A 13,671-nucleotide genomic window follows, 5' to 3' on the forward strand; every position below is an offset into this window, starting at 1 on the left:
TTATATTATTTTTTTTATTTTTTGTTATACGCAGGAAACAATGTATTTAAAAAATGATGGGACTCCCCCAGGATTAGGATTGCTGTACTTGACAGTGCATTAATTCTTTCAATCGTGAAAAACATCTTTTTGCGATTTTAACAGTGGTTCTGGTTAAGAGGCTCTGAGCTAAGGCACAAAAACATTAATGTCTTTCTCACCATGTTGTTCTTAAAACTGCATACATGTGATCTCAAGCAGATGATTAAGTAACATTACATATTAGTCTTATGAAACCCTGAGGAACTAGAATGGCACTGAGTAGCACGCGTATCTCCACCAAGTCCAAACATTTGCTTCCCCCAGATCCGGTTTATTATCTGGCTCTGCACCAAATTCAGATATCAACATATTAATATGTATGATTTTTTACATCAAAATCCATACATTATTCCCTGAGACATTGACAAACATTTAAAAAAAATAAAATAAATAAAATGTATAATGTTAGGATCCACGCCAAGTTTAAGCCCCACCTTATACCTTATAGCTGCGCACTTGTCATATCTAAATCTAGACACTGTTCAAAATATTGACACAATATAAACATTAAGATAAGATATGATTTTATATATCTCACCAAATAATAATTTAAGTCAAATCAGAAAGCAAAAATGACTAAGAGGTATTTGGTGTTAACTTTTGGTTGTTTGTGGTTTTTTTGGGACAATGCTACAGACATGTCTCGGTTAATAGCCAGAATTATGGATCAACACTCAGCCCTACACAATCACACCATAAAGCTAACACAAATTACATAAGTATGCAAAAACCAAAACACACTCTCCCACATGTAATCATCATCAAAAGAAAGTCCACCCACAGATACCCTGACACAAACTGAAACTTTCAACAAATGCTGTGCCAGAAACCGGTTTGTACAAATGCTGTGACTGGACTGTGTCTACAGACAAGTTAAATAATAGCAAATTAACTGAACAGGGCCTACACACCCATGGTACTCCACAGTGTTATATATGTATTTTGGATGATTAGACATCTTCTGGATCTTCCAGACTCTTTGCAGTCAGGGTGGGACAACTTAAACAAGTTAACAGAAATATTTAACAGAAATATTTAAATCAAATGTTGAAACTCTTAATTTCTGGTTACTTATTACTTACTCATTACTAATGGGAAAACCACTGAATATTCACCAGTAAGCTATATTTGCTTATATGTTAGCTAAGCCCTGCCAAGTTAGTGTTACTACATATGTAACATTTTCATTCTTGCCTCCAAATATTTTACCTACTAGGTATTGCTCTTAATTCAACCCCACTGCTGTGACTGCTGTGGTTGCTAAGCTACAGACAACTGCTGTTCAGAAATTTCTCAGAATTGTTCAGAGTTTCCTCAAAAGGTTAAGTCACTGTCAGCCCAGCCCTTGTTTAGATGTTAATTATTGTTGCTGTTGCGTTTTACATTCTTCGGTCTGTCAAAGCAGCTGCATGATACTTGCACAGAAATAGAAACCGGTCCTGCAAACTGGTAGAGCTGGTAAGCTCAGCCCTTTAGATGTGACACAAATAAGAAGGCCGTAACTGCACTAACAGCCTAATTGCAGATGCAAGAAGCAAAGTGTCAACAATCACTTTATCAATCACTTTAACCATAATTAAGCTACAGTTTGGTTCTCCTACAGTAATTTCTATTAGTGATTACATTTCAGATTGGGATCATGCATTCTCTTCCACATAAGATACATAGAAGATGGAAGGAATCTGTGGACTAATAAAACATCTTTATAAAAGCAAGGGTCATATCCATCTAGTTTGCTGGAGGGAATGTGCAGTCCTGCAGTCTTCACACCCATATGGGAAACAGGACTTAGTCCTGCTTTAGCCAGACACATCCCCAAATAAACATCATCAATGGGAAGAATGACAATGGTCTGGGACATATTGTATATGACCAAAGCTGTATAGCCAGACAATAGGAAGCCCCCACCACCACAGTAGGAGGGGTATGACTCTGACTCCTGTACCTGTAAAGGGATAAAATACTTGCTCCCTGGTGATCTAATGGGCCCCACATTCTGGATCAAATGGCCGGCAAAGAGGTGCTTGTTTCCATCATTGTCCTTGAGGCTTTGGAGATACTCGACCATGTTGCCTGTGTTGGCCAAAACATCATCATCACCATTTAGCAGGAAGCGAGCCTTCGGACAGTTTCTTTCCATCCATTCCAGGAAGAGTATCTGCTTCAGGGTAAGGTTGTAGAATGTGTCACTAAAGTCCCATTGGAGGATGTCATTGTACTCCTGTTGCTCCAGTTCAAGTAGTTTGTTCAGCCTTTCTTTCTCAAAACCAGAATCCATCGTTCCTGAGATGAAGATCCTCCGGATCCACACACCATTGTGTATCCTCTCTTTAGCCCAGGTTTTGCGCAGCACCTCTCGGCGTTCGTAATTCACGGGGGAGCTTTTAATGACCAGAAGAAGGAAGACTTCTGCAGACTTATCAACACCTCCACACTTGTCAGGAATATCCAGTAGCATGGGAAAATGACGACAGTGACGGTAGTAGAGAAAATCTTTTATATTGCCAGGAAGCGAGCTGAAGCCTGTGATGTTGGCAGCAGATATATTTTGTTGACATCTTGGCCAGGAGTACAGATAGGAGTTCTTTGTGGTGTGTTGCCTTGTTTGACTTCCCTTCTCTATCATATCTGTGTGGAGGGGGACGGGTTTGTTGTTAATAAAATCTTTACAGAGATGGAGGACCAACAAACCAAGTGCTCCAGCCAGCAAGAAAGTTTTTCCTCCGCATCTCATCCTTGAAACTCTGCAGTGAAAAAAACAAAAGTCAGTTTTGTTATTAACACTTCTCAGTCAGACATGAAACATTTGATATGACTAATCAGAAAGTGGTTGCTCAAATAGATTAGGATATCAGCATGCATTCCAGCCACTGTCACACTAGTTCAGTTTAACAGAAAGAAATGTGGGAAGCCACAATCTCAGTGCAAAGTAAACAAGTGACTGGAGAAGAAACATAATACCAAACAAAAACCAAAAGATGACTGAGTACTGGACTTTTGTTTGACAGATAAACTATGCAAATACACTCTGTTTGTGCTTATTGTTGGAGGCATTTGTTGGCTTGCAGATTAGTCAGAAGTTGAAAAGATGATGCGCAACCCCATTCCCAAAAAAGTTGGGACACTGTGTAAAATGTAAATAAAAATAGAAGGCGATGATGTGCAAATCATGCAAACCCATGTTTAATTGAAAATAGAAAAAAGACAACATACCAAATGTTGAAATGAAGAAATTTTATTGTTTTATGATAAATGCAATTTGAATTTGATGCCAGCAACACGTTTCAAAAAAGTTGGGACAGGGGCAACAAAAGACTGGAAAAGTTGTGTAATGCTAAAAAAAAAAAAAAACACCTGGTTGAATATCTCACAGCTAATAAGGTTAATATGCAACAGGTCAGTAAGATTCTTGGGTATAAAAAGAGCGTCCCAGAGAGGCAGAGTCTCTGTGCAGTGAAGATGGGGAGAGGTTCACCTGCAAATAGTGCAGCAATTTAAGAATAATGTTCCTCAACATAAGATTGCAAAGAATTTGGGAATTTCAGCATCTACTGTTCATAATATCATTAAAAGATTCAGAGAATCTGGAGAAATCTCTGTGTGCAAGGGACAAGGCCGAGAACCAGTATTAGATGGCCGTGATCTGTTTAGGCAGTAAAGCGTGCAGTGTGATCACATGACTACTTGTTGTGTAGACCTGGTGGTGGAAGATGGATGTTAACGAGCAGGTTGACATTGAACTGGTGGCCAAGAAAAACAATGTGTCTGTCATTTGGCGATATTTTGGATTTAAGCGCAGTGATATTGAGCAGAAAGAGGTACTCTGTAAAACACGCCAAATGAAAATCGCTACCTCACATGGCAGCACAACAAATTTATATCAACATCTGAAACAGCACAGAGAGAGGTATGATGAATGCACAGCCCTGAAGGCCATGACTAGTAAAGACACAACCAAAGGCCAGCACGTAAGCCAAACAAAACAGCAAAATTACTGATGTGTTTTTTGAAGTGTCACGCCATAAGACAAGTCCTCACAAAATTCTAAAGAAATCACTGACTCCATAACGTACTGCCTGGCAAAAGACTTGTTGCCCATTTACACCATTAGCAAACAGGAATTTCAGAAAATGATTCCCACTTTGGACAAGAGGTACCAGCTACCATCTTGCAAATTGCTATCCCTGAGCTGTATGACTAATATTGTTCAGGCGGTGGAGCTTGATCAGTGGACTAGGATCCAATGTTTTGGACATAGACTTCACCTTGATTTGGTTGATTTCATTACTGTCTGAGATTTTTTTTTTTAAATTTTATTCTAAACATTATTAATTCACTTTAAAAAGTAATCTACTGTTTATTGGTCTAATATAATAAAAGTCTATCAAATTCAGTGATGACAAACTGGAAAACAAAACATTAATTCTTTACTAATATTTAAGCCTCTTCCTAGCTTGATTTGGACATTAAAGCATTGTTCCAACCCAGAAGATAACAAAAGTTAGAAAAATTGCTTTACAAACACACAACAAAACAAACAGTGCCTTACTCAAAGTAAGGGTCTCTCTATAGACGGCAAACTGAGAAAACTACTGCCCTCCGTGATTTCACAGTATCTCTCATAGCCTACTCTCTGACTCAAGTGCAGTGTGATTCTCATGAAAGGAAACTGATCTACACATTTATATGTCACTAATAAAAGTTAGTGACATATAAATGACCTGACCAAATCACTGAAAGGAAAAATTCTGAACTACCTCAACAAAAAATGAAGACAGACAGGATCTGCATGCAGGATTGGCACAAGCCGAACGCAGTACATCTGTCTGAGGTGAAATGGAAACTTGTCCTGTGGTCTGCTGAATCAAAATTTCAAATTATTTTTTGGAAATTGGACGCTGCATCATTCAGGCTAAAGAAGAGAGGGACCATCCAGCTTGTTATCAGTGCATGGTTTAAAAGCCAGGGAGGCTACAGATTCAGGTGAAGGTCCCCCTGTAGGTTCAGCATTACTACCATCCTCTTTCACAACGTCTCATGTTGCTTTAAGTAAATGAAAATGAGCGATACTTACCACGAGACTTGTGACTAAATATGGGCTAACATAACATTATTAATAGTGTTAACTATAAATTTTCTATTCGTGTTTGTATGTTTTTCAAACCATTATTAATAGTTAACCCTCGTCATGTTGCACATCTACAATATGAAACTGATTGCATGAAGCTGATTTCTCTGAAAATTAATGCATCAATGAAAAATACAGAATAACATGAAGAGACCCCTGCCTCTGCCAACAATGGTGGAGTTCAATGTCTCAGAACTGAAATAGGTTATTCTGGACTATGGGTCCAGGGGTGAATGTCCATATAATAAAGCTTGCAATAGTGCCATATATATTTTTTTTATGAGAGAGCTATGAGAGATACCTGAAGAGAGGGAAAACAAAAAAAAAAATCTCTCATCAGGATGTAAGCAGTAGTGCCAATATAAACTCTCTCTGAGGCCTACTGGCACTGTGACATTACTGCTCCGAACAGCAAGCAGAGGCAAACGGGAGTGAGCAGACTGAGCGTCACAGCAGACATGAGGTAGCTTGGCATCTGTCCTCACATGCTCTACTGTTAAATGGGGTGTGGGGTGGCAATAAACCAAATGTTGTCATCTCTCCTGTCCCCATCATGGGTGAAATACAGTGCATCCGGAAAGTATTCACAACACTTCACTTTTTCCACATTTTGTTATGTTACAGCCTTATTCCAAAATGGATTCAATTCATTTTTTTACCTCAAAATTCTACACACAATACCCCATAATGACAAAGTGAAAAACGTTTGCTTGAAATTTTTGCAAATATATTCAAAATAAAAAACATCACATGTACATAAGTATTCACAGCCTCTGCCATGACACTCAAAATTGAGCTCAGGTGCTTCCTGTTTCCACTGATCATCCTTCAGATGTTTCTACAACTTGATTGGAGTCCACCTGCGGTAAAGTCAGTTGATTGGACATGATTTGGAAAGGCACACACCCGTCTATATAAGGTCCCATAGTTGACAGTGCATGTCAGAGCACAAACCAAGCCATGAGGTCCAAGGAATTGTCTGTAGAACTCTGAGAAAGGATTGTATCGAGGCACAGATCTGGGGAAGAGTACAGAAAAGTTTCTGTAGCATTGAAGGTCCCAATGAGCACAGTGGCCTCCATCATCCGTAAATGGAAGAAGTTTGGAACCACCAGGACTCTTCCTAGAGCTGGCCGCCCGGCCAATCTGAGTGATTGGGGCAGAAGGGCCTTAGTCAGGGAGGTGACCAAGAACCTGATGGCCACTCTGACAGTGCTCCAGCATTGCTCTGTGGAGAGAGGAGAACCTTCCAGAAGGACAACCATTTCTGCAGCACTCCGCCAATCAGGCCTGTATGGTAGAGTGGCCAGACGGAGCCACTCCTCAGTAAAAGGCACATGACAGCCCGCCTGGGGTTTGCCAAAAGGCACCTGAAGGACTCTCAGACCACGAGAAACAAAATTCTCTGGTCTGATGAAACAAAGATGAACTCTTTGGCCTGAATGCCAAGCGTCATGTCTGGAGGAAACCAGGCACCGCTCATCACCTGGCCAGTACCATCTCTACAGTGAGGCATGGTGGTGGCAGCATCAAGCTGTGGGGATGTTTTTCGGCAGCAGGAACTGGGAGACTAGTCAGGCTCGAGGGAAAGATGAATGCAGCAATGTACAGAGACATCTGTACAGGGATCAAAGGTTCATCTTCCAACAGGATAATGACCCTAAGCACACAGCCAAGATAACGAAGGAGTGGTTTCGGGACAACTCTTGTGAATGTCCTTGAGTGGCCCAGCCAGAGCCCAGACTTGAACCCGATTGAACATCTCTGGAGAGATCTGAAAATGGCCGTGCACCGACGCTCTCCATCCAACCTGATGGAGCTTGAGTGGTTCTGCAAAGAAGAATAGGAGAAGCCTCCCAGAAATAGGGGTCTGTAGAATTATACTCAAAAAGACTTGAGGCTGTAATTGCTGCCAAAGGCGCTTCAACAGAGTATTGATAAAAAGGCTGTGAATACTGTGATGTTTTTTGTTTTTTATTTTTAATATATTTGCAAAAGTTTCAAGCAAACTTTTTTCACTTTGTCATTATGGGACATTGTGTGTAGAATTTTGAGGTAGAAAAAGAATATAATCCATTTTGGAATAAGGCTGTAACATAACAAAAGTGATGTCAGGCATGAAGTCATTATCATACTCATTCAGTGAAATGTGAATAAAGAGAGTCTCCCAACTCAAGTTTAATAATTACTGTAAAATCACAGAAAAAGGACTTTTCCAAACACAAGCCTCACCCTGTAACATAGGAGGACATTATGCTGCAAAACCACACAACTTACTGCCATAACCAGCTTAACAGACGCTAAAAAAAAGGGAGTGCCTGTTCTTTCATACCAACCTTGCATATCAAAGTAAATTGGTTGGCTTTTGTCACGCTTGGCATACATCTTAATGTTGTATGAGATGAGTCATTTACAATGATTCTTCCTCATGTTTATAGTATTAGTCATATATATATATATATATATATATATATATATATAATCATATTTTCATGATACTTTCAGTTGTCTCACTCTACTTATCCTAAAATATAATTGTAACATTTATCTGACATCTATAATTACTAGTCACTTTGCTGATTCAAATTTTACAAACTATTAGCACTACAACGTTAAGTTGATTAATTTATTATTTGACAGAGAGTTAATCAGCCACTATTTTAACAATTGAATAGCAGTTTTAGTCATTTTTAAACAAAACATATCAGAATTTGCTGATCTCTGCTTCTCAGATGTGATGATTTGAGGCATCTCTTTGTCAAATTTGATTGTAAACTGAATATCTTTTGAGTTTTACGCCATTGGTTGGACAAAGGCACTTGAAGACATTAACTGAAAGAAGTTATTCCGGACTATGGGTCCAGGGATGAATGTCCATATAATAAAGCTTGCAATAGTGTCACATATATATATATATATATATATATATATATATATATATATATATATATATATATATATTATTAGTGTCATATAAAAATGTGTAGATGTGTATCAGTCTATTTTCTAACATCTTATAGACTAAATGATTAATCTATTTAGTCAGAAAATAATCAGCCAGTGACAGTTATTGTTAGTTGTCTCAGTAGAAGTTAGTAGTCTCAAAAATATGATCAGTTTATAAATATGATACACTGATACAGATTGACGTTGACAGGGGTGATACTTTAAGCAGATATTCATTGTAATACTGAACTTTTACCCTCATCCATCCTTTTACAAAAAACATACACCGAGGTCCTCAGAGGACAAAATGTGTCTGCTCAAAAAAAAAAAAAAAAACTGCTAAAAAAATGTTATGTTATGTTACTGTAGTTTTTGGGCATTGTAATCAGTAGTACAATACAATTTATCTCTCTAACCATACACAAGCACACACACACACACAGTTTTGTCCTTATGGTCCTGAGTGTTATCAAATTAAAAGGACAAAAATGTCCTAAAGTTGTACACCAGTTAAGAAAAAATTAAGAGACGTCTTTTTTTAACACGAAGTAGCCTAATATTTTGCTTGTAATGGATTGTTTACTGAGCCTTTAAATACTTCATGCAGCTGGACAAATGTGATTATTGTAGAACTTCCCTGTACAGTTTACAGGTCTACACCATGCTGAGTCACTGACTGTTGAATACATCTATTGAAATCTATTCTCTGCAGCATTATGATCTGAGCTTCAGTATGCACAGAAAATCATCACTCTGAAATCTGAAATGTTCATACAATTAAAGTGAACTTCATCTACTGGAGCCTATCATGGCTTTATGCATTGATGTTGTAATTCTATATTCCCTTCATTTCCCTTCAGCCCAACTTCATTTCACTTTCATTCCTTGATCATTTACACTGGCTGAGAAACTATAACTGTGATTCGTTGCTTTAGATCTGTTTCTGTTATTATATTTCTAAATTACCTGGGATATTTATTTATTTATTTTACCAGTAATGTCGTGTAAAGACTTCACTATCAGTTTCCTTTCCTGCGAATCCCTCTGCGTTTGATTCAGAGAGCAGGATTTGAGAGATAGCATTAGAGAGGGGAAAACAAAAAAAATCTCTCGGGACGAGTCAGGACCTACGCGTTGCTATTATAGACTTCTCAAGAGAGGACTGCGACAAGAGAATAAAATAAACGTTTTCATTAAAAAAGGGAAGACAAAGGGGGGGGGGGGGGGGTAAAACAATTCCTCTATTAATGTCTGACGCCTTTTTCTATGACCTGATGGTTTATATGCCATCTGTCAAGTGGGATTAAATTGCATTATGTATCGATTAATGTTCAGATCTACTACTAATCTGAAATATTTCCCCTAAAGTAGCAGACTCTATAATGGAGAATCACTTCCGCTAAGTAAACATAAACTTTTAATTGAGAAGCTGCCTAATAAAAAGCGTGATATGCAGTTTTATGTTCTAGCTGACCATGTGTACTCACCGGAAAAAGGAGCACGGTTTTTCCATCTGTTTCATCCGTAGCGACAAAAAAATGTTTTTGATAAATTCTGTGTCACACAGCAGCGTCTGCGCTCCGGTTATGATGCCCGCAGCCTGAGACTGCTGGGCGGTTCCTGTAGCTGCCGCTGACACCGTTACAATAGGAGGCATCTGCCCATCCGTCTGCAGGGAGCCGCGTGTACGCGAGGTGGACGGTAATCACGCAGGGCGCGTTTGCTCGAGTTTTGCATTCAAGCACAATTTTGAGGTACCTGTCGTAGACAGTGTCGACGATCACTGCACAATTTCAAATACCTGTAATGAACATGAAAATTAGGATTAATCCTGATCCAGTAAATACCAAATAGTTGGCCTACATGAAATAGTTGAAATGATCCCATCCTTGAAACTCCGTCACAAGCAGATATAACATTATAGTGCTGCCTACTATATTCCTATACTATACTGTATGATAATGCTTAATTATTTTAATCTGATATACGGTGCATCCGGAAAGTATTCACAGCGCTTCGCTTTTTCCACATTTTGTCATGTTACAGCCTTATTCCAAAATGGATTAAATTCTTTTTTTTTTTTTACCTCAAATTTATACACACAATACCCCATAATGACAAAGTGGAAAAATATTTTGCAAATATATTCAAAATAAAAAACGAAAAAAAATCACATGTACATAAGTATTCAAAGCTTTTGCTCAATGCTTTGTTGAAGCACCTTTGGCAGCAATTACAGCCTCAAGTCTTTTTGAGTATGATGCTAAAAGCTCGGCACACCTGTTTTTTGGGCAGTTTCTCCTATTCTTCTTTGCAGAACCTCTCAAGCTCCATCAGGTTGGATGGGGAGCGTCGGTGCACGGCCGTTGTCAGATCTCTCCAGAGATGTTCAATCAGGTTCAAGTCTGGGCTCTGGCTGGGCCACTCAAGGACATTCACAGAGTTGTCCTGAAGCCACTCCTTTGTTATCTTGGCTGTGTGCTAAGGGTCATTATCCTGTTGGAAGATGAACCTTTCACCCCAGCTTGGTTTGTGCTCCCACATGCACATACTTATGTACATGTGATGTTTTTTATTTTTAATATATTTGCAAAAATTTTAAGGACACTTTTTTTCACTTTGTCATTATGGGGTATTGTGTGTCTAATTTTGAGGTAAAAAATGAATTTAATCCATTTTTGAATAAGGCTGTAACATAACCTAAACACTAAAATAGACTGTCTCAGAATCTACATTGTGGATGTTAGTATGAACTCATGAATGCACTAATTGTAACAAATAGAAGGTGTAAATATTATAACTATCATCTCCCTAACATTACAGTTCTTACTTAATTCAAAGTATTAAATCCAAAACACACTGCTGCCCCTGTTTAGTACTTTTCTGTTTGTACCAGAATTGGTGAAGACCAAGCAAGTCAGGCACAAGGTAGAGAGTGCAAATTGTGTCATCTTCTGAGATCGGACGAGATCGGGCGGGTTCAGGGTGGAATGGCTGTAAGCATTGTGTCTTCAGTGTTAAACAGAAATTAATTTGACTTGTTTATGGACACATTTAACAGGAAGATAAAATCTGTCTTTTGAAGCCTGCTATAAATCCAATAAAAGACATTTATAAATATAAATATTTAACAGTGGCTTTACCTTGCTTCTCAGTGTAAATAATACTTTGCTCTCTATGCTTTAAAAAGCAAAATTTGCGTATCATAAAATGAATTAAGTTAAGAGTAAAGTGTTGAGCTCTCCTGTGAACCCTGGTTAGTGGGTATTGACAAAATGTACGCACCTGCTGGACGAACCTCTATTTACTCTCTTTTACTGGACAAATGTCAGAACACCAACCAAGGCTAGGCCTGTGCATACATATTTCTTGGGTAGGGCCAATAGTTGTGTGTGTGTGTGTGTGTGTGTGTGTGTGTGTGTGTGTAGTAATGGCTCGTACTTTTTGTCAGGATTGGACCACAGAGCAGATTCAGACACAGACAAGCAAGTGAAAGAAAAAGCAAGTGGAACAATCTGGCAGAGAGTGGGTGATATTTCAGGTGGGTCAGGTTGCCAGTGCTGCACCACGCCCCGAACACAGTGGGGAGGAGACATAGAAGAAAGAGCCAGCCAGGCTGTAACATTATATATATATATATATAGTACCAGTCAAAAGTTTGGACACACTTTCCCCTTGACTTGAATGAGAAAGTGTGTCCAAACTTTTGACTGGTACTGTATACATCCAAGTAGGTATAAGTATTTTCAAATCTGTTGTAATGTACTGTAATGTAAGCTATTAAAAAAAAAAAAAAGTCTTGCAAATCTACTTTGGGGCTCCAAATTTTAAGGATAGTATAATACAACATGCACTATATTCAGAGCAGTTTCACTTTAACAATAACTGCTGCATCCATGTGCCCTGATGTGAACTGCCACCTCCCCTGGCCTTGCTCAATAAGACAAATATATACTTTGTGTGTATTGTCAGGAAGATATTATGTCATCTGATCTTCTATTGGCTACACAAAGTTTGATAACAGCTTCCTCTTGGCCTTTCTACTGGACACAGACTAAATGAATTTAAATTTTAATCGATTGCCAGCTCTAATCTACAATATATAATAATGTAGTACACCAATACAATACAAAATACATGTTTGGGATGGGGGGGGACTCGCTCCAAGCTCACTTGAGGACAGCAAGGCAGAGAGCTTGATTTGGGTCTGGTTCAACTGAGGCAACACACTTTGAGACTCTGTGTTGCATGCAATCAGGATTATATAAAGGAATCTGACTTGGCTCTGTTCTTCTTGGTTTTCTTTTTTTCGTCCATGTGGCCTCGGGTTAAGCAGCAGAGCAGGTTCATCAGGTCATTGTTAAAGGGCTAATGAGATACAATCCTGCACATTTTGTTATTGTTCAGGAATATGTCAAGATTCAACAAGTATGTGTTGAACACAATGACAAAAGATTAAGCAATTCACTTTGCATTGTTGTTCAGATGTATTTACAAGACAGTGATGATCAACTGATTTTTTTTTACAAACCTGAAAAAACAGAATACCGATGCTTCCAAACAGGGTATGAGAGGGCAGTGGATTGTTTGAGGAGTGTGAAAATGATGTGAATCATATGCTATGGCCTTCACCGTCACCTGATCTCAACCCAACTGAACACCTATGTGAGATTTTGGAGCTATGTGTGAGACAGCGCTCTCCACCACCATCATCAAAACACTAAATGGAAAGGATATAATGTGGAAGAATGGTATTTATCCTTCCAAAGAAATGAGCACAGAAGCTGTTCTTGGGGCTGAAAACCTCACTAATAGTTTCCGTAAAATGTTTGGCATGGGCGGCTGACAGCCACTTTTTATAGTGCACTCTGCCCATGTCTAATGATAATGAAGCTGAAGCCTGGGATTTTAATTGACAAAAGTCTCTTGGTAATTATCACGCAGATCTACGATTTATGGCAATTCAAAGTCATAAAGAATGGAAATTACAAATTTTCGTCATCCTTTCTAGGAAATCCCAGTAGATACTGAACTCCATTTATGAGCAATTTTTCTCTCACCGATTACATAATTTCATTTTTTTTTAAAAAAACAAACTCAAATATACAAGCAGATTGTGGAGGCCTTTCTCGATAATACCCTAGTAATTTACAGCTAAATACCAGCTAATTTTTGGGAATTTATGAGGAAAGTTTACAGGAAATTAGCTGGAAAATACAATCCTGGTAAATCTGCTGCATTGATATTGATCCGTTTTTAGTTGTCCATTATATGTCTGACAGTGTTGTAGGACCATAATGGTAAACAGGTGGAGTTCTCATTTATGGACTTCTTGTCAATGTTGACTTAAAAAGTATTAAGGGCGCTTACACACCATTGCTTTTTAGTCGGGTTAAACCTGGATTGAACCCTGGTTCATTTTCACCCTTGGTGCGATTCTTTGGGCAGGTGTGAGAACACTGATCGCACTGAAACACAGACCAAAACAATCTTACCAAGACCCTTTCGAGGAGGCG

The 13,671-nt window shown here is 38.6% G+C and overlaps 1 protein-coding gene across 1 annotated transcript; it reads right to left on the reverse strand.

The window, feature by feature from the left end:
* Window positions 1-629: 629 nt before the first annotated feature.
* On the reverse strand, window positions 630-9,948 carry LOC139625912 (N-acetyllactosaminide beta-1,3-N-acetylglucosaminyltransferase 3-like). Its single transcript, XM_071485987.1, has 2 exons — window positions 9,643-9,948; window positions 630-2,825 (listed from the first exon to the last, which is right to left on the reverse strand). Exons 1-2 carry the CDS (start codon window positions 9,810-9,812, stop codon window positions 1,694-1,696), a joined length of 1,302 nt encoding a protein of 433 aa, XP_071342088.1. The 5' UTR covers window positions 9,813-9,948; the 3' UTR covers window positions 630-1,693.
* Between the last annotated feature and the right edge of the window lie 3,723 nt (window positions 9,949-13,671).

This window comes from Trachinotus anak, unplaced genomic scaffold, assembly GCF_046630095.1.
Source record: "Trachinotus anak isolate AG129_WGS33_773 ecotype Australia unplaced genomic scaffold, CSIRO_AGI_Tana_v1 ptg000010l, whole genome shotgun sequence".
Lineage (NCBI taxonomy): Eukaryota > Metazoa > Chordata > Actinopteri > Carangiformes > Carangidae > Trachinotus > Trachinotus anak.